This window comes from Caretta caretta, chromosome 6 (assembly GCF_965140235.1).
Source record: "Caretta caretta isolate rCarCar2 chromosome 6, rCarCar1.hap1, whole genome shotgun sequence".
NCBI classification, from domain to species: Eukaryota; Metazoa; Chordata; order Testudines; family Cheloniidae; genus Caretta; species Caretta caretta.
In genome coordinates, this window is record NC_134211.1 from 419,192 (window position 1) to 442,452 (window position 23,261).

Sequence of the window (23,261 nt, forward strand, 5' to 3'; positions counted from 1 at the left end):
GCGGGGTCACTTTAGCCGGTGACCTGGGGAAGTTCGAAGCCACCAACGTTCCCATGGATGCCCCAGCATCTCTCCCATTCCTTGGTAGGAGTTACACCAGGCCCTTCCAGTTTCACGCCCTCCCTTAGGTCAGGGGTGGTCAATAGCACTCGCAGGCCGCATGTGGGAAGGTTTATGCAGCCCATGCCCTTTGGCCACCCCAAGAATGTCTCCCCATTGACCATCACCTTCTGCTCCCACTGGAGGTCCGGGGGGCCTGGCCCCAGGAAACTCCACACAGACATATAGGTTGGGGTCAGGAGTGGGAGCCTGTCCACATCCCCAACTATCTGGCTGACGGTGTCTATGGCCTTGGGACCCAGCAAGGGAGCTAGACACCGGGGCTTTTCCGCAGGGTCCCCTTGGTTCAAATCGCCAGCCTGCTCAAAGGCAGTGAGGTGGGCATCCACACCCCCCTCCTTAACCAGGGGCAGCAATTTAGTCTCGAGGTTCCCTGCGGAACTGGCACCCCGGGATCTATCCCCACTCACCCCGGGGAGGTCCCCTAGGCCTCTCCGCTCCCCCACCGCCAGTTCATGCTGCTGCTGCTTCTGCAGCTCTTTCTCGGGCTCTCGCTGTCTCCCACGGTCCTCTTGCTCTCTCAGACTCCGCTCCAATCCCGTCCGTCTCGATCCCCCGATGGGGAACCCGATCGTGAAGACCCTCGTCTGGTCGGGGACAGGAGTCTTGGGGATGCCTGGCTCCCACTCCAGCTGCTCCCAGTTCCTGCTATAGCCCCAGTTGGGGTCAGGAATCTGTTCCTTAGAGCGGTCATCCTCCTCCAGCTGCACGATTAGCTCTGCTTTGGTGAACTTTCCAACGCTCAGCCCTCTCTTTTTGCACAGGGTTACAATGTCCTTCTTAAGGAGACGGTGACAGGCCATCACTCCGCTCCTCCCAAGTTGTTGTGGACTCACAGGCCCGTGTGTTCTCAGCTCCCCACGGTTTCCAGGGAGAACCCCTAGTGTGCCAGCCCTTCTCGAGGTCACCACCTCTTTGCCAGGGTCGAGCTGCAGACTCCTCCGCCCCTTGGACTGCTCGCTGCAATCCCCAGGGGAACCCTGTTACTGCACAGTCCTTCTCGCTGGTCACACACTCCCAGGGGTTAACCGCCCCCCGAAACCGCTCCTCTCTGAGCCTTCAGCAGGCCTGGTCCTCGGCAATCCCCCTTCGTGTTACTGCTCCCCAGTCACTTACTGCAGGAAGCACCATCCACGGGGTGCAGTACATCCCACCGCTGCCACCAGTTGTCACGGAGTCCCTGGGCGATGCTCTGGAACTGCTCCCCATGAAGCCAGTCAGGACTCTGGGGCAGTCGCCTTTCTGTGAGCAGCCTGTCTGCAGGACACACAGCTCACACAGCTTCCACCTTCCTGGGTCTGACCTCGGAGCATTCAGCATCCTCTGCCCCTCCGTGCGCTTCCCACAGCGAGTCCGCTCAGGCGGGGTCCTGGGGAAGCCAGAGGGTCCTGCACCCCAACTTTGCAGTCAGACGTGACTCTCAGCCAGCCAGTAAAACAGAAGGTTTATTAGACGACAGGAACATGGTCTAACACAGAGCTTGCAGGTGCAGAGAACGGGACCCCTCAGCTGGGTCCATTTTGGGGGGCAGTGAGCCAGACAACCACGTCTGCACTTCACTCCATGTCCCAGCCAGCCCCAAACTGAAAACCCCCCTCCAGCCCCTCCTCCTCTGGACTTTGTTCCTTTCCCGGGCCAGGTGGTCACCTGATTCCTTTGTTCTCCAACCCTTCAGCTCTCACCTTGCAGGGGGGGAAGGGCCCAGGCCATCCGTGGCCAGGAAACAGGGTGTCGGCCATTCTCTGTGTCCAGACCCCTGCACACACATGCCCTCTAGGGCTCTGCAATGATCATACACCCTTACTCCACCCCCTAGATACTTAAGAACTGCCTAGGGGAAACTGAGGCACCCCCACACTATTCAGAGGAAACATTAAGAACAGTCCCACTTCGTCACAGGAGGGCACCCCATTTGACTCCCAGCATGCTCTGGGGTGGGGGAACCCCTCCTGGGGTGGAGTTACCCCTGCTCCCTGCAGGACACTTCCCACTGCCCCCACAGCTTTGGATGGGCCTTGAATCTCCCCAGGCAGGGCCGTTCTCCAGCCACCTGGCCCTGCCCCCCAGCTCTGTTGGGGTCCCCACACCCTGCCCTGGAGTGATGAGGGGAACTGCTTGGCCCTTCCGCTTTGGGGAAGCAGGGGTAGCTCTCATCTCCCCCCTGAGCTGGCTCCTGCCCCCCTCACCCTCCTGCCTGTCTTGGGCAGATCCAGGGGGAACCCCCCAGGGCAATGAGAGGCCTGTCTCAGGGAGATCCAGGGGCAGTGGGGGGCCAGTATTGGGGACGTCACAGGGGAATCCCCATGGGCAGTGGAGGCCCAGTCTCGAGGAGACCCAGGGCAGCGAGGGGCCCTGTCTCGGGGAGGTCACAGGGGAATCCCGGGGCAGCGAGGGGTCAGTGTCGGGGAGACTCAGGGGCAGCGATGGGCCAGTCTCGGGGAAACCCAGGGGCAGCGAGGGGCCAGTCTCAGGGAGGTCACAGGGGAATCCCGGGGCAGCGAGGGGTCAGTGTCGGGGAGACTCAGGGGCAGCGAAGGGCCAGTCTCAGGGCGACCCTGGGGCAGCAAGGGGCCCTGTCTCGGGGAGGTCACAGGGGAACCCCGGGGCAGCGAGGGGCCAGTCTCGGGGAGACCCCGGGGGACCTGCGGCGGGACTGGCCCCATACTCACCAGCTGCCATGCAGCACAGGGCCAGCACGGCCCCACACAGACACATCTCTGGGGGTGCGTGCATGGGGCAGGGCCCCGATAAGCCCCGAACGTGGCCAGCAGCCCCCTGATTGGCTGGGACGTCCCATCCCGTCCCCCCAGGCACGCCGGTGCCGTCTGCCTGGATTGTTTTTATCCTGGGGCAGCCGGTGGCCTCGTGGGGCCAGGACCCAAGTACCCCCAGGACACCCGTGTCCCCTTCCCGTGGCACCCGTGTCGGACTGTCCCAGCCAGGCATGGGGGGCGGTTCCCTGCCCCAGGCCTGCTCTGTGTCGGCGTGGGGACCCCAGCCTGGGGGTGGTTCACCCCCCACCCGGCTCTGGGCTCCGCTCCCCTCGGATTATAGTCGCCCCTTCCCGGGGGCAGCACGGGCCGAGCCCAGCCAGGCCTCAGTCAATGCCCTGGACACGGGACACCCTCTCCTCCCTCCAGGGCAGCGTCCCATCAGGGAGAGGGGCCGGACCCTGCACCCCCTGGGATGGGGCAGCCCCCATTCCCCTTCTGGGGGGCCTGTCCCACTGCCCCAGACACAGAGAGTGTGGGGCCGGGATGGAGGCTCAGCGGCGGGGTTCACCCCCCCGACCCCCACATCACGGACGAGGACACGGACCGTGCATCACCACCGGCTTTATTCAGACAACAGCTCACAATCTGCATCCCGGTGCGGCCCAATGGGACCACCCTAAAGCTGAACCCCCTTCCCCCCAGTGCACAGCCCCCCACAGCATCCCCCCCAATGCACAGCCTCCTGCTACATCCCCCCACATGCAGCACCAAGCAAAGCCCTCTCCCCCTCGCCCAATGTGTAGCCCCTACTCCCTCTGCCCCCCCGGCCCCTATCCTGTCCCAGCAGCTCCCTGGCTCTTTCCCTCCACGATGCCTCCCCTGCTGCTCTCTTCATTCCCCCCCCCCCCCCCGCAACTGGCCCCATAGATGCCCCCACAGCGCCGAGATCATCCCCGTGCAGCCCGGGTGTCCCCTGGAGTCGGGGCTGGGCTCAGGCGTCCCCCCCAGCCCCGGCACCCGCCGCTCCCAGCTTGCGGCTGATCTGCTGCAGGATGCTCAGCACCTGGTCCAGCTTCTTCAGCACCAGGGGGTCGGGGTCGGGGGTGCAGGCGTGAGGGGCCACGGCCTCCGGCTCCTCCGTGGGCGGCTTCGAGGGGTCTGCGGGGCACAAACCGGGGACACCCGTCACCACGACCGGTGCACGTCTGCCCCGGCGGCCCCAGCCGCCTCCATCAGCAGGCCAGCAGCTGCAGCTGCTGCAGCCCCCACCTCGGCCAGCAGGGGGCGCTGTGGGCAGGGGGCAGGAGCTCTGTCGGGGGCGGGCGGGAATGGGGTGGGAGCGGGGCTGTGGGTGGGAGTTCCCAGCTCTCTGGAGAGCAAGGGGAGTGTTGGCCGGCCTGTGGCAGGGCCCCAGGGCAGGGCCCCATGCATGGCCCATAGCACGACCCATGGCAGGCCCCAAGGCAGGCCCCATAGCAAGACCCGTGGCATGACCCCAGCAGGGCCCACGGCGGGACCCATAGCAGGACCCATGGCAGGCCCCAAGGCAGGCCCCGTGGCATGACCCCGGCAGGGCCCACGGCGGGACCCATAGCAGGACCCGTGGCAGGCCCCAAGGCAGGCCCCGTGGCATGACCCCGGCAGGGCCCACGGCGGGACCCATAGCAGGACCCGTGGCAGGCCCCAAGGCAGGCCCCGTGGCATGACCCCGGCAGGGCCCCCGGCGGGACCCATAGCAGGACCCGTGGCAGGCCCCAAGGCAGGCCCCGTGGCATGACCCCGGCTGGGCCCACGGCGGGACCCATAGCAGGACCCGTGGCAGGCCCCAAGGCAGGCCCCGTGGCATGACCCCGGCAGGGCCCACGGCGGGACCCATAGCAGGCCCCGGCAGGCCGGCCGCCTTACCCTCGACTTGGAGGACGACCTGTTTGATGCGCACGTCGGGCACGTAGGTGACATAGCAGCGGTAGTTGCCGGCGCTCTCCGGTGTCACCTGGCTCAGGTAGAGCGCGGCGTTGCCCCTCTGCAGCCCCTCCACGCTCAGGTTGGCGCCCGGCCGGCTCCCGCGCACCACGGTGTCGAACTCCACCAGCTGCCCGCCCCGGTGGAACCACTGCACCACCAGCTGGCTCAGGTCCACGGGGGGCCGCGCCACGGAGAACTGACACTTCAGCACCACGTCGTCCCCCACCTTGGCTCGCACCGGGGAGGCGTCCGTCTCCACCGCCAGCTTGCCGGCTGCACCGGGCACAGAGAGCAGGGGCGGGTCAGCGGCCCGGGAGGGGGTGAGCCGGCGGCTGGCTTGGTCTGGGGGGGACGCTGACAGCCGCTCAGCCGGGGAGCAGCGGCCCCGGTAAAGCCGTGGGGTACCCGCGGCGGGGACAGAAGGGGGGGCGGGGGGGTGTTTGTCTCTGCCCTGCTCCCTCCAGCTCCCGGCCCAGCCAGCGGGGGCTGGCGACGGGGGTCCCCCAGGCCCCCCGATGGAGCCCTCCCCGCCCTGCCCAGGAGGCTCTGCCCTGCAGCTGGGGGACCTGTTACCCCTCGGGGCTCCCCGTGTCCAGGGCGGGCTCCCAGCCACTCACCGCAGCCCCCGAGGAGGCCGAGGACGAGGAGGAGGGTCAGCGGGGAGCGGCTCATGGCGACACTGGGCGGTCCGTGTCTGCTCCGCAGGGCGTCCGGCTCCGACTGGCAGCCCCCGGGCCCCAGCTCGGCCGGGGGCAGCGTTATCGGGGGCAGCAGCCAACGGCTCTGTGATGGGCGGGAGACGCGGCCCAGCCGCGGCTGGACCCCGGAGATAAGGCTTGTGTTGATCGTTCGCTGACACGTGCCCCACGGCACCCGGCTTGGGACTGTGCTGATCCCCCCCAGAGAGTCTGGGGTCTCTGTCAGCCCTGCCCCCCCACCTGCATCTGTGTCCGCCCTGCCCCCCCCCAGCCTGGGTCTCTGTCTGCCCTGCCCCCTGCACTGGCTGCCGAGTCCCCGTTTGGGGCAGTGTCTGTCAGCTCCCCCAAACTGTCCGGACCGGGCGGGTCTGTGCAAAGCCGGTGCCCGTCCGGCCAGGGCCCGGGCACAGGGAGGCAACAGGGCTCATAGCCCAGGGCTCCCGCTGACCCGGGGGCAGCCGGGGCCTCTCTGGGGCAGCACCAGCCCTGCCAGAGAAGGGTCCGGGCACCCCCTCCCCCCCAGCTGTGCCCCAGGGCAGGGGTGTCACGGGATCCCCGGGCGATGCTCTGGACCTGCTCCCCACGAAGCCGGGCAGGACTCTGGGAAAGTCTCCTTTCTGTGAGCAGCCTGTCTGCAGGACACACAGCTCACCCGGCTCCACCTTCCTGGGTCTGACCTCGGAGCATTCAGCCTCCTCTGCCCCTCTGTGCGCTTCCCACAGTGAGTCTGCCCAGGCGTTATCCTGGGGAAGCCAGAGGGTCCTGCCCCCCAACTCCGCAGTCAGACGTGACTCTCAGCCAGCCAGTAAAACAGAAGGTTTATTAGACGACAGGAACATGGTCTAACACAGAGCTTGCAGGTGCAGAGAACGGGACCCCTCAGCTGGGTCCATTCTGGGGGGCAGTGAGCCAGACAACCACGTCTGCACTTCACTCCATGTCCCAGCCAGCCCCAAACTGAACCTCCCTCCAGCCCCTCCTCCTCTGGGCTTTGTTCCTTTCCCGGGCCAGGAGGTCACCTGATTCCTTTGTTCTCCAACCCTTCAGCTCTCACCTTGCAGGGGGGGAAGGGCCCAGGCCATCAGTTGCCAGGAAACAGGTTGTCGGCCATTCTCTGTGTCCAGACCCCTGCGCACCCCTGCCCTCTAGGGCTCTGCAATGATCATACACCCTTACTCCACCCCCTAGATACTTAAGAACTGCCTAGGGGAAACTGAGGCACCCCCACACTATTCAGAGGAAACATTAAGAACAGTCCCACTTCGTCACATCTCTCCCCCCTTCGAGATCGAACTGAGCGGGGTCACTTTAGCCGGTGACCTGGGGAAGTTCGAAGCCACCAACATTCCCATGGATGCCCCAGCATCTCTCCCATTCCTTGGTAGGAGTTACACCAGGCCCTTCCAGTTTCACGCCCTCCCTTAGGTCAGGGGTGGTCGATAGCACTCGCAGGCCGCATGTGGGAAGGTTTATGCAGCCCATGCCCTTTGGCCACCCCAAGAATGTCTCCCCATTGACCATCACTTTCTACTCCCACTGGAGGTCCGAGGGGCCTGGCCCCAGGAAACTCCACACAGACATATAGGTTGGGGTCAGGAGTGGGAGCCTGTCCACCTCCCCACCCATCTGGCTGACGGAGTCTATGGCCTTGGGACCCAGCAAGGGAGCTAGACACCGGGGCTTTTCCGCAGGGTCCCCTTGGTTCAAATCGCCAGCCTGCTCAAAGGCAGTGAGGTGGGCATCCACACACCCCCCCTCCTTAACCAGGGGCAGCAATTTAGTCTCGAGGTTCCCTGCGGAACTGGCCCCCCGGGGTCTATCCCCCACTCACCCCTGGGAGGTCCCCTAGGCCTCTCCGCTCCCCCAACGCCAGTTCATGCTGCTGCTGCTTCTGCAGCTCTTTCTCGGGCTCTCGCTGTCTCCCAGGGTCCTCTTGCTCTCTCAGACTCAGCTCCAATCCCGTCCGTCTCGATCCCCCGATGGGGAACCCGATCGTGAAGACCCTCGTCTGGTCGGGGACAGGAGTCTTGGGGGTGCCTGGCTCCCGCTTCAGCTGCTCCCAGATCCTGCTATAGCCCCAGTTGGGGTCAGAAATCTGTTCCTTAGAGCGAAAAGAAAAGGAGTACTTGTGGCACCTTAAGGTGCCACAAGTACTCCTTTTCTTTTTGCGAATACAGACTAACACGGCTGTTCCTCTGAAACCTTCCTTAGAGCGGTCATCCTCCTCCAGCTGCACGATTAACTCTGCTTTGGTGAACTTTCCAACACTCAACCCTCTCTGTTTGCACAGGGTTACAATGTCCTTCTTAAGGAGACGGTGACAGGCCGTCACTCCGCTCCTCCCAAGTTGTCGTGGACTCACAGGCCCATGTGTTCTCAGCTCCCCACGGTTTCCAGGGAGAACCCCTAGTGTGCCAGCCCTTCTCGAGGTCACCACCTCTTTGCCAGGGTCGAGCTGCAGACTCCTCCGCCCCTTGGACTGCTCGCTGCAATCCCCAGGGGAACCCTGCTACTGCACAGTCCTTCTCACTGGTCACACACTCCCAGGGGTTAACCGCCCCCCGAAACCGCTCCTCTCTGAGCCTTCAGCAGGCCTGGTCCTCGGCAATCCCCCTTCGTGTTACTGCTCCCCAGTCACTTACTGCAGGAAGCGCCATCCACGGGGTGCAGTACATCCCACCGCTGCCACCAGTTGTCACGGAGTCCCCGGGCGATGCTCTGGAACTGCTCCCCATGAAGCCAGTCAGGACTCTGGGGCAGTCGCCTTTCTGTGAGCAGCCTGTCTTCAGGACACACAGCTCACTCAGCTTCCACCTTCCTGGGTCTGACCTCGGAGCATTCAGCATCCTCTGCCCCTCCGTGCGCTTCCCACCGCGAGTCCGCTCAGGCGGTGCTCCTGGGGAAGCCAGAGGGTCCTGCACCCCAACTTCGCAGTCAGACGTGACTCTCAGCCAGCCAGTAAAACAGAAGGTTTATTAGACGACAGGAACATGGTCTAAAACAGAGCTTGCAGGTGCAGAGAACGGGACCCCTCAGCTGGGTCCATTTTGGGGGGCAGTGAGCCAGACAACCCCGTCTGCACTTCACTCCATGTCCCAGCAAGCCCCAAACTGAACCTCCCTCCAGCCCCTCCTCTTCTGGGCTTTGTTCCTTTCCCGGGCCAGGTAGTCACCTGATTCCTTTGTTCTCCAACCCTTCAGCTCTCACCTTGCAGGGGGGGAAGGGCCCAGGCCATCAGTTGCCAGGAAACAGGGTGTCGGCCATTCTCTGTGTCCAGACTCCTGCACACACCTGCCCTCTAGGGCTCTGCAATGATCATACACCCTTACTCCACCCCCTAGATACTTAAGAACTGCCTAGGGGAAACTGAGGCACCCCAACACTATTCAGAGGAAACATTAAGAACAGTCCCACTTCGTCACAGAAGGACCAGGCCATCAGTGGCCAGGAAACAGGGTGTCGGCCATTTATGTACCCTGGCCCTTTGAAACGAAGTGGGACTGTTCTTAATGTTTCCTCTGAATAGTGTGGGGGTGCCTCAGTTTCCCCTAGGCAGTTCTTAAGTATCTAGGGGGTGGGGTAAGGGTGTATGATCATTGCAGAGCCCTAGAGGGCAGGTGTGTGCAGGGGTCTGGACACAGAGAATGGCCGACACCCTGTTTCCTGGCCACTGATGGCCTGGGCCCTTCCCCCCTGCAAGGTGAGAGCTGAAGGGTTGGAGAACAAAGGAATCCGGTGACCTCCTGGCCCGGGAAAGGGACAAAGCCCAGAGGAGGGGGGGCTGGAGGGAGTTTCAGTTTGGGGCTGGCTGGGGACATGGAGTGAAGGGCAGACGGGGTTGTCTGGCTCATTGCCCCCCAAAATGGACCCAGCTGAGGGGTCCTGTTCTCTGCACCTACAAACTCTGTGTTAGACCATGTTCCTGTCGTCAAATAAACCTTGTTTTACTGGCTGGCTGAGAGTCACGTCTGACTGCGAAGTTGGGGTGCAGGACCCTCTGGCTTCCCTAGGACCCCGCCTGAGCGGACTCGCTGTGGGAAGCGCCCGGAGGGGCAGAGGATGCTGAATGCTCCGAGGTCAGACCCAGGAAGGGGGAAGCTGGGTGAGCTGTGTGTCCTGCAGACAGGCTGCTCACAGAAAGGCGACTGCCCCAGAGTCCTGACCGGAGAAGGTTCCGGAGTCAGCGTAAAACGCCTGAGGTCACCTACCTACAACAGGCCAACCGGATGCAGGGGTATGCCCGCAAGTGGACAGCTGGGGCCCAAGCTAAAGAGGACCTGCTTGACCTAATCGTACTGGAGCAGCTGTATGAACAGTGCCCTTCCGACCTGAGGCTGTGGCTGGTGGACAAAAAGCTCGAGAACCCCCAGCACGCAGGGCAGCTGGCCGACGAGTTTGTGAACAGTCGGTCAGGGGGTAGCCGGGAGGAGTCCCAAAACAACAGGCCCCCCCCCGATTCAGAGAGAGAGAGTCACCAGGGGACCCCCCAGCGGGGAAATAGGGAGAACCCCCTCCCAAGGGGAACGCCTGGCGTCGGGCCCCTCCGACCCGCTCGAGGGGACCAACGTGACCTGAGCTGCTATCACTGTGGCCAGAGAGGCCACGTACGGACCCAGTGCCCCAGGCTCAGGGACAGACTGAGCAGACCCAACCTACCCAGGGTTAACTGGGTAGGGACCCAGCTGGACGAGGGGCAGACGACCCAGGAAAGGGGGGCTACCAGTTTACCACCTGCCCCGGAGGGAAGAGTACCCCCGGCCAGCTCCACCAGAGGGCTGGAGGCTCTGGACTCAGGGTGCTCGGTTTACAGGGTGGGCGCGGGGCTGTCCCTCCGGAGAGAGTGCCTTGTTCCCCTGGAGGTGGATGGGAGGAAGGTCAATGGATACTGGGATACGGGCGCGGAGGTGACGCTGGCCCGGCCCGAGGTGGTGGCCCCAGATTGGGTGGTGCCCAACACCTACCTGACCCTGACGGGGGTGGGCGGGACCCCAGTTAAGGTGCTCGTGGCAAGGGTACACCTGAAATGGGGGGTGAAGGAGGACCCCAAGGATTTGGGGGTACACCACCCTTTGCCCACTGAAGTTTTGATGGGGGGAGACCTAGAGGACTGGCCAAGCAAGCCCCAGACCGCCCTGGTTGTGACCCGTAGCCAGAGCCGGCGAGGGGCACTGCTCCCTGACCTCGGGGAGGGTACCACACCGGAGGTGCAGGACCCTTCCCTGGTGGGGAGGGAGGGCCGAGGGGCACGGCTCAGAGACAGGAGGCCTCAGACCTGGCCACTGAGGGGGAACTGGGCCCCATCCCTTCCCCAGCCGCTGAGTTCCAGGCCGAGGTGAGGAAAGATCCCTCCTTGCGGAAGCTCAGGGACCTGGCCGACCTCGGTGTGGGACGGACCATGAGGAGAGGCTGCCAGGAGAGGTTCCTGTGGGAGAAGGGGTTCCTGGACCAAGAATGGGCTCTCAGCAAGACGACCCGGTCGGGGAAGAAATACATTCTGGGGGTGGTAGATTTTGCCACCCGCTACCCCGAGGCAGTGCCCTCAGCTTCCATTGAAGCAGACACCGTGGCCGATGCGCTCCTGACCATTTTCAGCCGAGTGGGGTTCCCCAAGGAAGTCTTGACAGACCAAGGCTCCAACTTCATGTCGGCCCCGCTCCGGTGCTTGTGGGAGAAATGTGGGGTCCGGCACGACTGGGCCTCAGCTTATCACCCCCAGTCCAATGGGCTGGTGGAGAGGTTTAACGGGACGCTAAAGATGATGCTGAAAACCTTTATGAACCAGCACCCGCAGGACTGGGACAAGTACTTACCTCACCTGCTGTTCGCGTACCGGGAGGTGCCCCAGGAATCGACCGGATTTTCGCCTTTCGAACTGTTATATGGCAGGAGGCTCTGGTCCGTGGCCCAGTTCTGGCAAACCCAGACTTTGACAAGCCCTTTGTGGTGTTCACCGACGCCTCTGACACGGGACTGGGGGTGGTGTTAATGCAGGAGGACGGAAAGGGGGAGAGACACCCCATCGTGTACCTGAGCAAGAAGTTGCTACCCCGGGAGCAACACTACGCGGCCATCGAGAAGGAGTGCCTGGCCATGGTGTGGGCCCTTCAGAAACTACAGCCCTATCTTTTTGGGCGACACTTCACCGTCTACACCGACCACTCTCCCCTGACCTGGCTGCACCAGATCAGAGGAGCCAACGCCAAGCTCCTGAGATGGAGCCTGCTCCTGCAGGATTACGACATGGACGTGGTCATGTGAAGGGAAGGGCCAACCTGATAGCGGACGCGCTGTCCCGGAGAGGGGGCCCCGAACTTCCCCAGGTCACTGGTCACAGTGACCCCGCTCAGTTCAGTCTCGAAGGGGGGAGAGATGTGAGGATGTGAGGCAGCAGGGATCGGGGAGTGTTGACCTGGGAATGTGCCCTGGGGATGGGAGACCTGAGAGCCTGTCACCTGAGCCAGGAGGGGGAGGGGGAGGTAACACCTCTGCCGGGGAATGTGAAGACAGGTTGCAGGAGGGGGCCTGCTGGGGGGGTTTAGTTTCAGTTTGGGGCTGGGTGGAGGAACGCAGGGAACCCCAGGGCTGGGGTCTGAGCTCCCTGCCCCCCAGAAGGACTTGACTGAGGGGTCCTGGTTGCACCCACAAGCTCTGTTTTGGACTGTGTTCCTGTTGTCCAATAAACCTTCCGTTTTACTGGCTGGCTGAGAGTCTCAGGGAATCCCAGGAAGTGGGGTGCAGGGCCTGGACTCCCCCACACTCCGTGACACAATGTACAAATCAGATCCTACCCACCAATCACGCTGTTGCCAGTCCTTCAGAATCTAAAATCTAAAGGTTTATTCATAAAAGGAAAGAAATAGAGACGAGAGCTGGAATGGGTTCAATGGAATCAATGACACCCAGTGATGTCAGAGTTCTCGGCTCAGGCTTGCAGCAGGGATGGAATAAACGGCAGGTTCAAATCCTGTCTCTGGAGAACATCCCCAGCTGGGACGGGTCCTTCAGTCCTTCGTTCAGAGCTTCAGTTTGTAGCAAAGTCCCTCCAGAGGCCAGAGGCAGGACTGAAGTCCAGATGGAGGAGCAGCAGCTGCCTTTTATAGTCTCTTGCCGTGTGGTCTCTGCTTTCTGTGTCCCAAGGACAAGCTGCCCATCCCATGGCCTGGGAACAGCTCAGAGCTCTGTCCCTAGGCAGGGCCCTGCACACCTGGCTGAGTCCCCAGGCGTCTCTGCCTTCTCTCAGTGGGTCAGTTGTGTGGCTGAGCGTCCTTAATGGGCCACCCAGCAGGCTAGGCAGAGCTCACGCCACGTTGTCTGTGTCCCTGCAGCCCCTCCCCGCTGTCCCCACGTCTCTGTGCCCCAACTCAGCCACCTCCCTTCCCCCACATGGCCCTGCCCCTCCACTCCCATTCAGCCCCTGCCCCAGTCTGTCCTCTCCCAATAACCCTTAGGAACCCCAGTCTGTGACACCCGCCCCCAGCAGCTCCATGTGCCCCACACCGTCCATCCCCCCGTATCCCGTCTCCTGACCTGGCCCCATGGGCAGGCAGCCAATTCTCTTCCGGGCAGCTGCTCTGTTCTAGCGCCACAGGGGCCCCTGGTGGGCAAAAGGCGGAACTGCAGGCATAAGTTATTTTCTGCGGGGGGCAGGAAATTATGTGCGGCCCATGAATTATGCGCACAGTGGCGCAGAATCCCCCCAGGAGTAGAAGGTGATAGGGCAGGAGGGATCCCGGGTTGAAAGTGCCATTTCAGCTCTGAACGAGGCTCCTCTCAGCCCAGCAGAAATGAGGCAAACTCCCAGAGGAGCCGAGTCGAGCGGGTTTCATTCCCGGTTCTCCCTTCCCCTCCTCCTGGGCAGGCAAAGCACAACGGCAGCCGTGAGAACGAGTCCTGCTCCCAGCGCCAGCAGCCGGATGGTCCAGTGATGTGGGGACAGTCCTCGACGTCTGGGCTCGGATCGGGTTGTGTTCTCCTGCAGACCGGGCCAGGTCGTGTTCTGAGCAGAGGGACCTGAGAGAGAGAGAAAGAGAGAGACATCCTGAGATCTCCTCCCGGTCAGCTCTGTCTGGGCAAATCTGAGGGGCTGCGGGTCGGGAGTGAGGGGCACCGGCAGACCCGGGGCGGGCAGGGCCAGGCTAGCAGGGGGCTGCGGGTCGGGAGTGAGGGGCACTGGCAGAGCTGGGGGAAGGGGAAATGGAGGCAGGGCAGGACTGGGGGGCAGGCCGGGGAAGGCAAGACAGGAGCAGGGCAGGACTGGGGGGCAGGGAAGGGGAAGACGGGGGCGGGGCAGGGCAGGACTGGGGGGCAGGGAAGGGGAAGACAGGGGCAGGGCAGGACTGCTGGGGGGCAGGGAAGGGGAAGACGGGGGCAGGGCAGGACTGCCGGGGGGCAGGGTACCTGTGACGACGAGTGGGTCCCAGGCCCCAGCAGCAGGCAGGGCTGCCCCAAGAGCAGCAGGACGAGGTGGCAGCGACAGACGCCCGAGTCGTGGCCTCGCAGGGCCCGGATGCTCAGGGCGCTGGTGGAGGGCCCCGGGCAGCGGGGGGGGGGGTCCACGGTGCAGCTCATCTCCAGGGACGCCCCCTCGGGCCGGGCACCCAGGACTCGGAGCCCCCCAGGCAGTGACCTGGGAGGGGCAGGAGAGTCAGAGCTGGGAGACGCCCGCGCGGGGACCTGTCAGGCCCCTCGCCGCCCAGCCCCCCGCCCCGCCCGAGATCGGGCCCCTCGCCACCCAGACCCCCGCCCCGCCCGAGATCGGGCCCCCTCGCCGCCCAGCCCCCCCGCCCCGCCTGAGATTGGGCCCCCTCGCCACCCAGCCCCCCCGCCCCACCCGAGGTCGGGGCCCGGGTGCCAGGTGCTGCACACGCAGCCACACACAGAGCAAGGACCAGCTGCTGCCCCCTGGATCTTGCCAGCTCCATGCGTCTGACACGGAGGCCTCGCCCCCTGCCCTTACCACGCTGCCGGGAGCTGGCCGCCAGCCGCAGGAGGGCGACCCACAGCACCAGGCGCATCGCAACCGAGCGCCCGCCCCACACGCAGCCCCTGGGGAGGGTCTGCCCCGGCCCTGGCGACGCCCGGCCGGGGGAGCGGCGACGCCTGCCTGAGTCTGCAGCCAGCCTGGCCCGACAGCTCCCCCCGTGGGGCCGGCTCCCGCTGCCCCCTGCCCGGCTGACCCAGTGGGGCCCGCGCACGGCTCTGAGCCCAGGGGCCCCCGGGGGCAGGAAACGGGCGGGAGGCAGTGACCAGCGGACGAGCTGTGGGCTGTGATGCGGAGATGGGCGCATGGCAGGAAATGGCAGCGAGAGCTGGGGGGAGGCAGAACTACCCAGCCCCCCACCCCCCAGCCCCATCTAGCCACACAGCCCCACACAGCCCCACCTAGCCAGCCCCACAACCCCAGCCGGCCCCATCTACCCAGCCCCATCTAGCCACACAGCCCCATCTAGCCAGCCCCACACACCCCCAGGCACCCAGCTCCCCACCCCCACAGCCCCAGCCAGCCCCCCTGCCCCCACCCCACATCCCCATCTACCCAGCTCCCACCTGCCCCCACACTCCCAGCTCCACCCCCACAGCCCCATCTACCCAGCCCCCCACCCCCCAAGCCAGCTCCCCGGCCCCACACCCCCATCTAGCCCCCTCCTCGCGGGCTCTGGTTTCTCTGGCCCCTTTAAGGGCGGCCGGCTGGAGCTGGCTCCGCGCCAAGGCCGCGTTTAGAGACAGGACTCGCTGAGCCAGCATTGGGGGGGGCGACACAGGGGGACCCAGGGACAGGGGCCTGCAGGGACGGGCACAGACAGACGGGGGGACGGCCGGCCGGCCAGGCCCTTGCAGAGGGGCGGGCAGGGGCCGGCAGGGACAGACGGACGCAGGGAGGGACGCAGGGCCCCGCAGAGACTGACGGCCAGACAGACAGACAGAGGGACGGGCAGGGGCCGGCAGGGACAGACGGACGCAGGTGGGCCAGACGCCCCCGGCCAGCTGGAGGCTCCATGGAGGGGACGTAAGTGCCCCCCTCCCCCACCCCAGGCTGTCCCCAGCCCCAGCCATGGAGCTGAGTGGGGGGGGGGGGTGAAGAGTTGGGGGGTGGGGTTGGGGGGCCAGACCCCTGACCCACCCCACACCTTTACCCAGCCAGCAGGGCGCTGAGCGGCGGGGGGGAGCGGCGGGGGGCTGATGCTTGGGGGGCCGGAGTCCTGACCCCCGTCTCCCCCCAGGGCCCCTCCCCGGGCAGCGTACCGAGCGGCCATGGTGCTGAGCGGGGCGGGCGACGCGTTGGGCTACCGGAACCAGCGCTGGGAGTACTGCCCCTCGGGCCCCCAGATCCACGCCGAGCTGGCCCAGCTGGGGGGGCTGGGGGGCATCCAGGCCGCGCTCCCCGACTGGCCCGTCAGTGACGACACCATCCTGCACCTGGCAACCGCCGAGGCCCTGGCCACCGGTGAGGGGGACACAGGTCTGGGGGGCACAGATCCAGGGGGAAATGGGGGGGCACAGATCCGGGGGGGAGAGAAAAGGGGGGGGTGACGGGGCTGCCCGTGGGAGCCCGCTGAGGTCACTCAATCAGGGTGAGCTGCGAACAGACCGGGGCAGACAGACTCCACACGCCGGGGGACATCCCAGGACCTAGGGTCCCCCAGCCAGCCCGAAGCAGCCTCTGTCCGGCCCCCCGGGCACCGACACCGTCCCCCTGACCTGCCGGGCCTCCGGCCTCCATCCAGACACCCCTGTCAGGGGGAGGAGGGTTGGCAAAGAAAAGCCGGAGAGCTGGGGACGGGGTCGATCCCCAGACAGGCTCGAGTTCCCTTCTTGAGGGCAGAGACGAGCCTGGAGCGGCCAAAAGTCCGTTTGGAAACAGTCCGGAGGTTACAGCCCAGCGTCCACGCTCAGGGCGACTCCAGTCAGCGGCTGGGGGTCTCAATCCTTACGGCTCAGGGTCTCCCCTCCTGAGCCCCAAGGCAGACCTGCGCTGAGGAAGGACCGTGTCCCAGGGTCCGGAGACATTTCCAGCAGCCTCGCGGCCTGACTTCCCTTCTCCCAGACAGGCTGGGGGCCACTTACCCACCACCAGTCCGGACACAGGCCACCACAACCCTCCCAGGGCCCAGACAATGACCCGGGTCGCTCCAGCGTCCTCCTCAGTGTCCATATCCCTCTTGGGATCCGAGCCCCGCCATCACCGAGACTCGTCGGCTCCCACCCCCAGCCCCGAGCGCTCAGCCCGTCTCGCTCCCTCGTCTTCACCTCCGTCCCTTCCGAGCACGGCTCCGGTCACCTGGCCGGGGGGCCTTCCGTTACCCTCCGAACGCCCCAGGGGCGCAGACCCGGGGGCAATGGGGGGCACCGGGGCGGGGATAAATCAGGGATCAGGTTGGGCCGGTTAGCTGGACCCAGAGAAGTTGGGGTGTTGGGGGAGGAAGGGGACTGGCTGGGGGTCCCTGTGGTGGCTGGGGGGGCCCCAGACTGACCCCTCTCTCTGCCCCCCAGGACTGGAAGGGGAGCCCTTGCTGCAGGAGTTGGCGCGAGGCTACGTGGCAGCCATGGGAGACATGGAGGGCAGGAAACCCGGCCCCACCAGCATCCTGGGTAGGGTAGAGATGCCCCCCCCATGCCTGGCACCCCCTGGGCACTGGCCCCCCCCCATGCCCACCAACACCCAGCCTGCAGCTGCCTCCTGGGGCCCCCTCCACTGCCCCGCCCAGCTGCCCCATGTGCCCCCCCGAGCCCAGCAGCCCCCGCAGCCCGCCAGCCCCACACGCCTGTGACATGGGGGGGAGCATGGGGGGTCCCCAGGACACGTGGGGGGGGGTCATGGGCTGTGCATACCTGGGCCGGGCTTGGGGGGTGCTATTTCAGGGACTCTGCGGGGTGCCCGTGTGACCCCCACCCTCTCTCCCTCCAGGGACATCCCAGCTGCGCCCGGGTGAGCCGGCCGGGTACCGGATCCCCTTCAACCCCAACGCCACCGGCTGCGGGGCCGCCATGCGCTCCATGGCCATCGGGCTCAGGTGGGGGCCGGGGCCCCCAGGGGCCATGGAGCACCCCAGGGAAGGGGGTCGGAGCTGGGGGCACCAGGAGGAGACTGGGGGGGGTCAGGACAGAGGACAGAGTGTCCAGGAAGATGGGGGCCCTGGGTCTCGGGGGTCTGGCGGCTGCATGCCAGGGGGGCGCTGGGGGGGTCCAGTGTCGGAGGGGCACCGGGCTGGGGGGCATGACCCTGCACTGCCCCTGCCCCCCCAGGTACCCGCACCCCACAGAGCTACCGACCCTGATCCGGATCAGCGTGGAGAGTGGGCGCATGACACACCATCACCCCACAGGTAAGGGGCACGAGGGGCTGGCACTGTGCCAGGGGGCTGGAGGGGAAAATAGTCCCACACTCCCACCCCTGGCATCCCCCTCCCCCTTGCAGGGGGGCAGCCCCCCCATCTCCCAGCCCCCAATGCTGTGCCCCATTGCAGGGGGGTGGGGCACAGTGTGGGAGGCCATCCCCCCGCCCATCTCCCATTGGGGTTTATGGAAGGGCTGTGGGAGGTCCCAGCCCCCGATGCCGTGCCCCGCTGGGGGGAACTGGGGGGGTCCTGCTCTGAGCGGCGGCTCTGGCCCCAGGCGCGGGGATGGGGGGTAGAGTACCGGGGGCTCCGTGCGGGGCACTGACGGACCCTTGCCCCGCTGCAGGGTACCTGGGGGCGCTGGCCTCGGCCCTGTTCACGGCCTACGCGGTGCGGGGGCTCCCCCTGGCGCAGTGGGGGGCCGGCCTGCTGCAGACGCTGCCCCTGGCCCAAAGCTACGTGCGGGACGCGGGCGTCGAGACGGAGCCCAACCTGGGCGCCTGGGGGTACTTCCCCCAGAAATGGGCCTGGTGAGTGTGGGGGGCGAGGGGGGGCGCAGACCCCCGGGCAAGTCTGGGGGGGCCCAGCCCAGGATGGTGTATGGGAAAAGGGGGGGCACAGACCCCCTGGCGAGTCTGGGGGGTCCCAGGCCGGGATGGTGTATGGGAAAGGGGGGGCGCAGACCCCCGGGTGAGTCTGGGGGGTCCCAGGCCAGGATGGTGTATGGGAAAGGGGGGGTGCAGACCCCCGGGCGAGTCTGGGGGGCCCAGCCCAGGATGGTGTATGGGAAAGGGGGGCGCAGACCCCCGGGGGGGGCCAAGCGAGGTACCAGGCGCAGGGTGGGGGACGGGAAAGGGGGGCGAGGCCGGGGGTGGGGTCGGCGGCCTGGTCTCATCCCTGCCCCCGCAGGTACCTGGCTGAGCGGGGCCTGGCCGAAGGACACGGCCCCCCGCGGTTCCCCCCCCGCTACGGCCCGGCGGAGCGCGACGGCATCTACCAGACCTTCAGCCTGGAGGGCTGGGCGGGGCGCAGCGGGCACGATGCCCCCATGATCGCCTACGACGCGCTGCTGGGCTCTGGCGACCGCTGGGACGAGCTCTGCAGCCGGGCCATGTTCCACGGGGGTGAGTCTGGCCACCCCAGAGCCAGCCGCATCCCTGGCCCCGCGCCCCAGAGCCCTGCCACGCCCCAGAGCCAGCCGCATTCCCGGCCCCGACATGCCCCAGAGCTCTGCCACGCCCCAGAGCCAGCCGCATCCCGGCCCCGACATGCCCCAGAGCCAGCCACATCCCCGGCCCCGGCGCCGCGCCCCAGAGCCCTGCCACGCCCCAGAGCCAGCCGCATCCCCGGCCCCGGCGCCGCGCCCCAGAGCCAGCCGCATCCCCGGCCCCGCCGCGCCCCAGAGCTCTGCCACGCCCCAGAGCCAGCCGCATCCCCGGCCCCGGCGCCGCGCCCCAGAGCCAGCCGCATCCCCGGCCCCGCCGCGCCCCAGAGCTCTGCCACGCCCCAGAGCCAGCCGCATCCCCGGCCCCGGCGCCGCACCCCAGAGCCAGCCGCATCCCCGGCCCCGCCGCGCCCCAGAGCTCTGCCACGCCCCAGAGCCAGCCGCATCCCCGGCCCCGGCGCCGCGCCCCAGAGCTCTGCCACGCCCCAGAGCCAGCCGCATCCCCGGCCCCGACATGCCCCAGAGCCAGCTGCATCCAAACTCTGCTCCCTGTATAATCAGCCCCCTCTGTCCTGTCCCAGAGCCATTCACATGCTGATCTTCATAAAACCAGCCCCTGCGGCCATGGGGAGGGCGCCTCCCTCTGGCTGCTCCGGGGACAGACGCCCCCCAGGTCCGACGCCCCCTCCTGCTGCTGGCCCGGGCGGACGTGCAGTATCCGGCCTCGGGGCTGGTGGGGAACCCGGCCGAGCCCCGGGACCCAACTGGCTCCCGCCCAGGCCTGCACAGTCCCAATCCTCGGTCCTGCTTCGCCAGCATCAGGCTTTCCCCCACCCCGTCCTCTGGGGGCGCCCTGCCAGGGGGCTGCTGGTTCCCCACGGCTTCCTCTGGGGGTGCCCTGCGGCTGGGGAGGGACCGCGGCTGCCCCTGCCGCCCGCACTCAGCTCACCCTGCGCCTGCTCCTGCCCTGCGGGCACGGGGCTCCAGCCTGGGCCAAGCCAGCCAGTCCCCCCGGCCCAGCGACCCTGACCCACGAGGTGAGCGGTGGAGTGAACCTCCCAGCACACACCATTGCCAGCACCCCGCCCCAGAGCCAGCCGCATCCTGACCCTGATGCCAAGTGTACACAGCTCCCACCGCCCCACCCCAGACTCAGCTGCATCCCAGCCCTAAGGCCAGTATACAGAGCTCCTGACGCCCCGCCCCAAACCAGCCACATTCCGGCCCCCATGCCAGTAAACACAGCCTCCCGCGTCCCGCCCCAGAGCCAGCCGCATCCTGGCCCCGATGCCGGTATACACAGCCCCCCGCGTCCCGCCCCAGAGCCAGCCGCATCCTGGCCCCGATGCCGGTATACACAGCTCCCTGCCCCACAGCCCCCCCCATACACTGTGCCCTGCCCCACAGCCAGCCGCATCTCAGCCCCAGTATACACAGCCCCCGGCACCCTGCCCCAGAGCCAGCTGCATCCCGATGCCAGTATACACAGCTCGTGGCCCCAGAGACTCCTCCACTCCCCTTGGCTCTCTCACCCCGCTTGACCCCAGCCAGACTCTCCCAGCCAGGGCAGGGCCCAGGGCAACCCCCTGACCTCATTCTCCTTCCCGGCCAACCTCCCTGCCCCCTCCAGGGACTGCACCCCCCCAGACCTCCCCCACAGCTGGGGCATGGCAGGTTAATTGGCCCCGTCTGACCCACATTGACCCACGCAGGGCTCATGTGGGGCAAACAGCCCATTGCAGGATCCCTGGGTGTCCCGCCCCCACCCCAGAGGGGCCCCATCCCAGCTCCGGGCGAGGAGCTGCCCCGCCCCAGGGGGGCCCCTGGGTGCCCTGCCCCACTCCAGGGGGGCCACGTCTCACCTGTGCCCATCTCCCTGCAGGAGACAGCGACTCGACAGGCGTCATTGCGGGGTGCTGCTGGGGGCTGGCATATGGAATGGCCGGGGTCCCCGAGGGGAATCACCGACACCTGGAGTACCGGCAGCGCATGGAGGCAGCCGCCGACCGGATCCACACCCTGGCCTGGGGGGAGAGCGCCCCGTGAGCGGGGAGACCCCCCCCGAGCGCCCCACTCCCCCGGCACTGGCTACTGCTCTCAGCCCGGACACCTGGGTTCTTTCTTAACCCCACCCTCCACCCCCCCGGCCTCTGACACCCCAGCCTCTCACCCTGCACTCAACAGCCAACCCCACTGCAGGCCAGGGCTGGATTTGGGGGGTCCCCCATTCCCCAGACATGTGGGGGAGGGGCAACAAATTCCCATCCCCCCCAGTGCACCCTCCTGGCCCCCCATGAGCCACAGGGCCCCAACCACTAGCACCTCCTACTGCTGCCTCCAGGACCTCAGGGTCCTGCCTCCAGGGTCTCCTGGGTCACCCTCCTGCCTCCTGCCTTCCCGTGCCGGCAGGGGTCATTTCGGGGGGGTCCGGGGCCCATGCCAAGGAGCAGGCACCCCCGGAGGCTGGGCGAGGCTGGCGTGCAGGGGAGGAGTGACTGGAACCCAGGAGTCCTGCTCCCTGCAGCGCATCCCTGATCCCAGCACTGCCTGCCAGGGAAGGGCCCCCCGAGTCCCCCACGTCGGCTGCCTGCTGTGCTGTACCCCCCTGGCCCGGCTCCGCAACCCCCCTGGGGCCACCTGCCCACAGGCCTTTTGCCCCCAGGTCCCGGCTGCTGGGGGCCAGCCCACCGGGAACCCAGGCCCCCCTCTGCTCCAAGGGCTCTGCTCCCAAACCTGTTACAGCCTCCCCAGGGGGGCCTGCCACCCCCAGTGTTGTGCTCAGCCCCGCCCCACCCGGCTGGGCCCCATCAGCCATTAACCCGGCTCCGATCAGCACACGAGCCCGCTGAGGTCACTCAATCAGGGTGAGCTGCGAACAGACCAGGGCAGACAGACCCCACACGCTGGGGGATATTCCAGGACCTAGATTTCCCCAGCCAGCCCAAACCAGCCTCTGTCTGACCTCCCCGGGTACTCAGGAGTCCAAACACCACAGTTCTTGTAACGTGCCCGGCCTCAGGCCTCCATCCAGACATCCCGGACAGTCTCTACGCCAAAGACTAAATGGACACAAATTTGACATCAGGAATCATAACATTCAAAAACCAGTCGGAGAACACTTCAACCTCCCTGGTCATTCAGTAACAGACCTGAAAGTGGCAATTCTTCAACGAAAAAACTTCAAAAACAGACTCCAACGAGAGACTGCAGAACTGGAATTAATTTGCAAACTGGACACCATCAGATTAGGCCTGAATAGAGATTGGGAGTGGCTGGGTCATTACAAAACCTAAACTTAATTTCCCCCTACTGTTACTCACTCCTTCTTGTCAACTGGCTGTAATGGGCCACTCTCTTACCACTTCAAAAGTGATTTTTCCTCCCATGGAATCCTGCTGTTAATTGATTTATCTCATTAGACTGACCTCCCACTTGGTAAAGCAACCCCCATCGTGTATTTATACCTGCTCCTGTATTTTCACTCCGTGCATCCGATGAAGTGGGTTCTAGCCCACGAAAGCTTATGCCCAAATAAATGCGTTAGTCTCCAAGGTGCCACAAGGACGCCTCGTTGTTTTTGCTGATACAGACTAACACAGCTGCCCCTCGGAAACCTGTCGGATGTGATGACGATTACAGAAAATCTTCTCTCATCATATAAAAGAGAAGGTCCTCCCAATCCCAAAGGATCAGCCACACACCCAGGTCCAATGATAACTTAGATCTTACCCCAAATTCTTACTAACTAAACTAACATTTATTAAAAAAGAAAAGATCGATACCCAGACAGGCTTGAGTTCAATTCTTGAGGTCCAGCAGAGACGAGCCTGGAGCAGTCCGTTTGGAAACAGTCCAGAGGTTACAGCCCAATGTCCACGTTCAGGGCGACTCCAGTCAGCGGCTGGGGGTCTCAATCCTTACGGCTCAGGGTCTCCCCTCCTGAGCCCCAAGGCAGACCTGCGCTGAGGAAGGATCGTGTCCCAGGGTCCGGAGACATTTCCAGCAGCCTCGAGGCCTGAGGAAACACCCGGCTTGACTTCCCTTCTCCCAAACAGGCTGGCAATTAGCCCAGGGCCACTTACCCATCACCAGTCTGGACACAGGCCACCACAACCCTCCCAGGGACCAGACAATGACCTGGGTGTCATGGAGTGTGGGGGAGTCCAGGCCCTGCACCCCTCTTCCTGGGATTCCCTGAGACTCTCAGCCAGCCAGTAAAACAGAAGGTTTATTGCACCACAGGAACACAGTCCAAAACAGAGCT

At 65.6% G+C, this 23,261-nt stretch overlaps 2 protein-coding genes and 1 long non-coding RNA gene across 5 annotated transcripts; 1 reads left to right on the forward strand and 2 right to left on the reverse strand.

Annotated features, from left to right (window-relative positions):
* Positions 1-3,440: 3,440 nt before the first annotated feature.
* LOC125637976 (programmed cell death 1 ligand 1) lies at positions 3,441-6,278 on the reverse strand. Its single transcript, XM_075129106.1, has 4 exons — positions 6,150-6,278; positions 5,417-5,615; positions 4,740-5,072; positions 3,441-3,992 (listed from the first exon to the last, which is right to left on the reverse strand). The coding sequence occupies exons 2-4, from the start codon at positions 5,469-5,471 to the stop codon at positions 3,826-3,828; spliced, it is 555 nt and encodes a 184-aa protein (XP_074985207.1). The 5' UTR covers positions 5,472-5,615; positions 6,150-6,278; the 3' UTR covers positions 3,441-3,825.
* Positions 6,279-13,390: 7,112 nt separating this feature from the next.
* On the reverse strand, positions 13,391-20,948 carry LOC142072434 (uncharacterized). Of its 2 annotated transcripts, none has more exons than XR_012668783.1 (3): positions 20,860-20,948; positions 13,895-14,123; positions 13,391-13,507 (listed from the first exon to the last, which is right to left on the reverse strand). It is a non-coding gene; the product is annotated as an uncharacterized LOC142072434 (long non-coding RNA). The 2 variants fall into 2 exon arrangements; XR_012668782.1 differs by lacking the exon at positions 20,860-20,948 and adding an exon at positions 16,562-17,005.
* LOC125637966 (ADP-ribosylhydrolase ARH1-like) lies at positions 13,433-22,548 on the forward strand. Of its 2 annotated transcripts, none has more exons than XM_075129105.1 (8): positions 13,433-13,551; positions 15,718-15,941; positions 16,988-17,086; positions 17,403-17,508; positions 17,741-17,820; positions 18,179-18,362; positions 18,742-18,956; positions 20,880-22,548. In XM_075129105.1, the coding sequence occupies exons 2-8, from the start codon at positions 15,749-15,751 to the stop codon at positions 21,041-21,043; spliced, it is 1,041 nt and encodes a 346-aa protein (XP_074985206.1). In that variant the 5' UTR covers positions 13,433-13,551; positions 15,718-15,748; the 3' UTR covers positions 21,044-22,548. The 2 variants fall into 2 exon arrangements, with proteins under 2 accessions (XP_074985206.1, XP_048709031.1); XM_048853074.2 differs by lacking the exon at positions 13,433-13,551 and adding an exon at positions 15,251-15,503.
* Positions 22,549-23,261: the final 713 nt, after the last annotated feature.

Excerpts from the sequence above, each read along its gene's own strand:
- LOC125637976 (XM_075129106.1), bottom strand. The coding sequence starts at position 5,471 with ATGAGCCGCTCCCCGCTGACCCTCCTCCTCGTCCTCGGCCTCCTCGGG. Across the intron at positions 5,073-5,416 it reads CGGCCTCCTCGGGGGCTGCG|CCGGCAAGCTGGCGGTGGAG; the intron begins GTGAGTGGCTGG and ends TGCCCGGTGCAG. Across the intron at positions 3,993-4,739 it reads GGTCGTCCTCCAAGTCGAGG|ACCCCTCGAAGCCGCCCACG; the intron begins GTAAGGCGGCCG and ends TGTGCCCCGCAG.
- LOC125637966 (XM_048853074.2), top strand. Across the intron at positions 17,087-17,402 it reads CGGCCCCACCAGCATCCTGG|GGACATCCCAGCTGCGCCCG; the intron begins GTAGGGTAGAGA and ends CTCTCCCTCCAG. Across the intron at positions 17,821-18,178 it reads GACACACCATCACCCCACAG|GGTACCTGGGGGCGCTGGCC; the intron begins GTAAGGGGCACG and ends GCCCCGCTGCAG.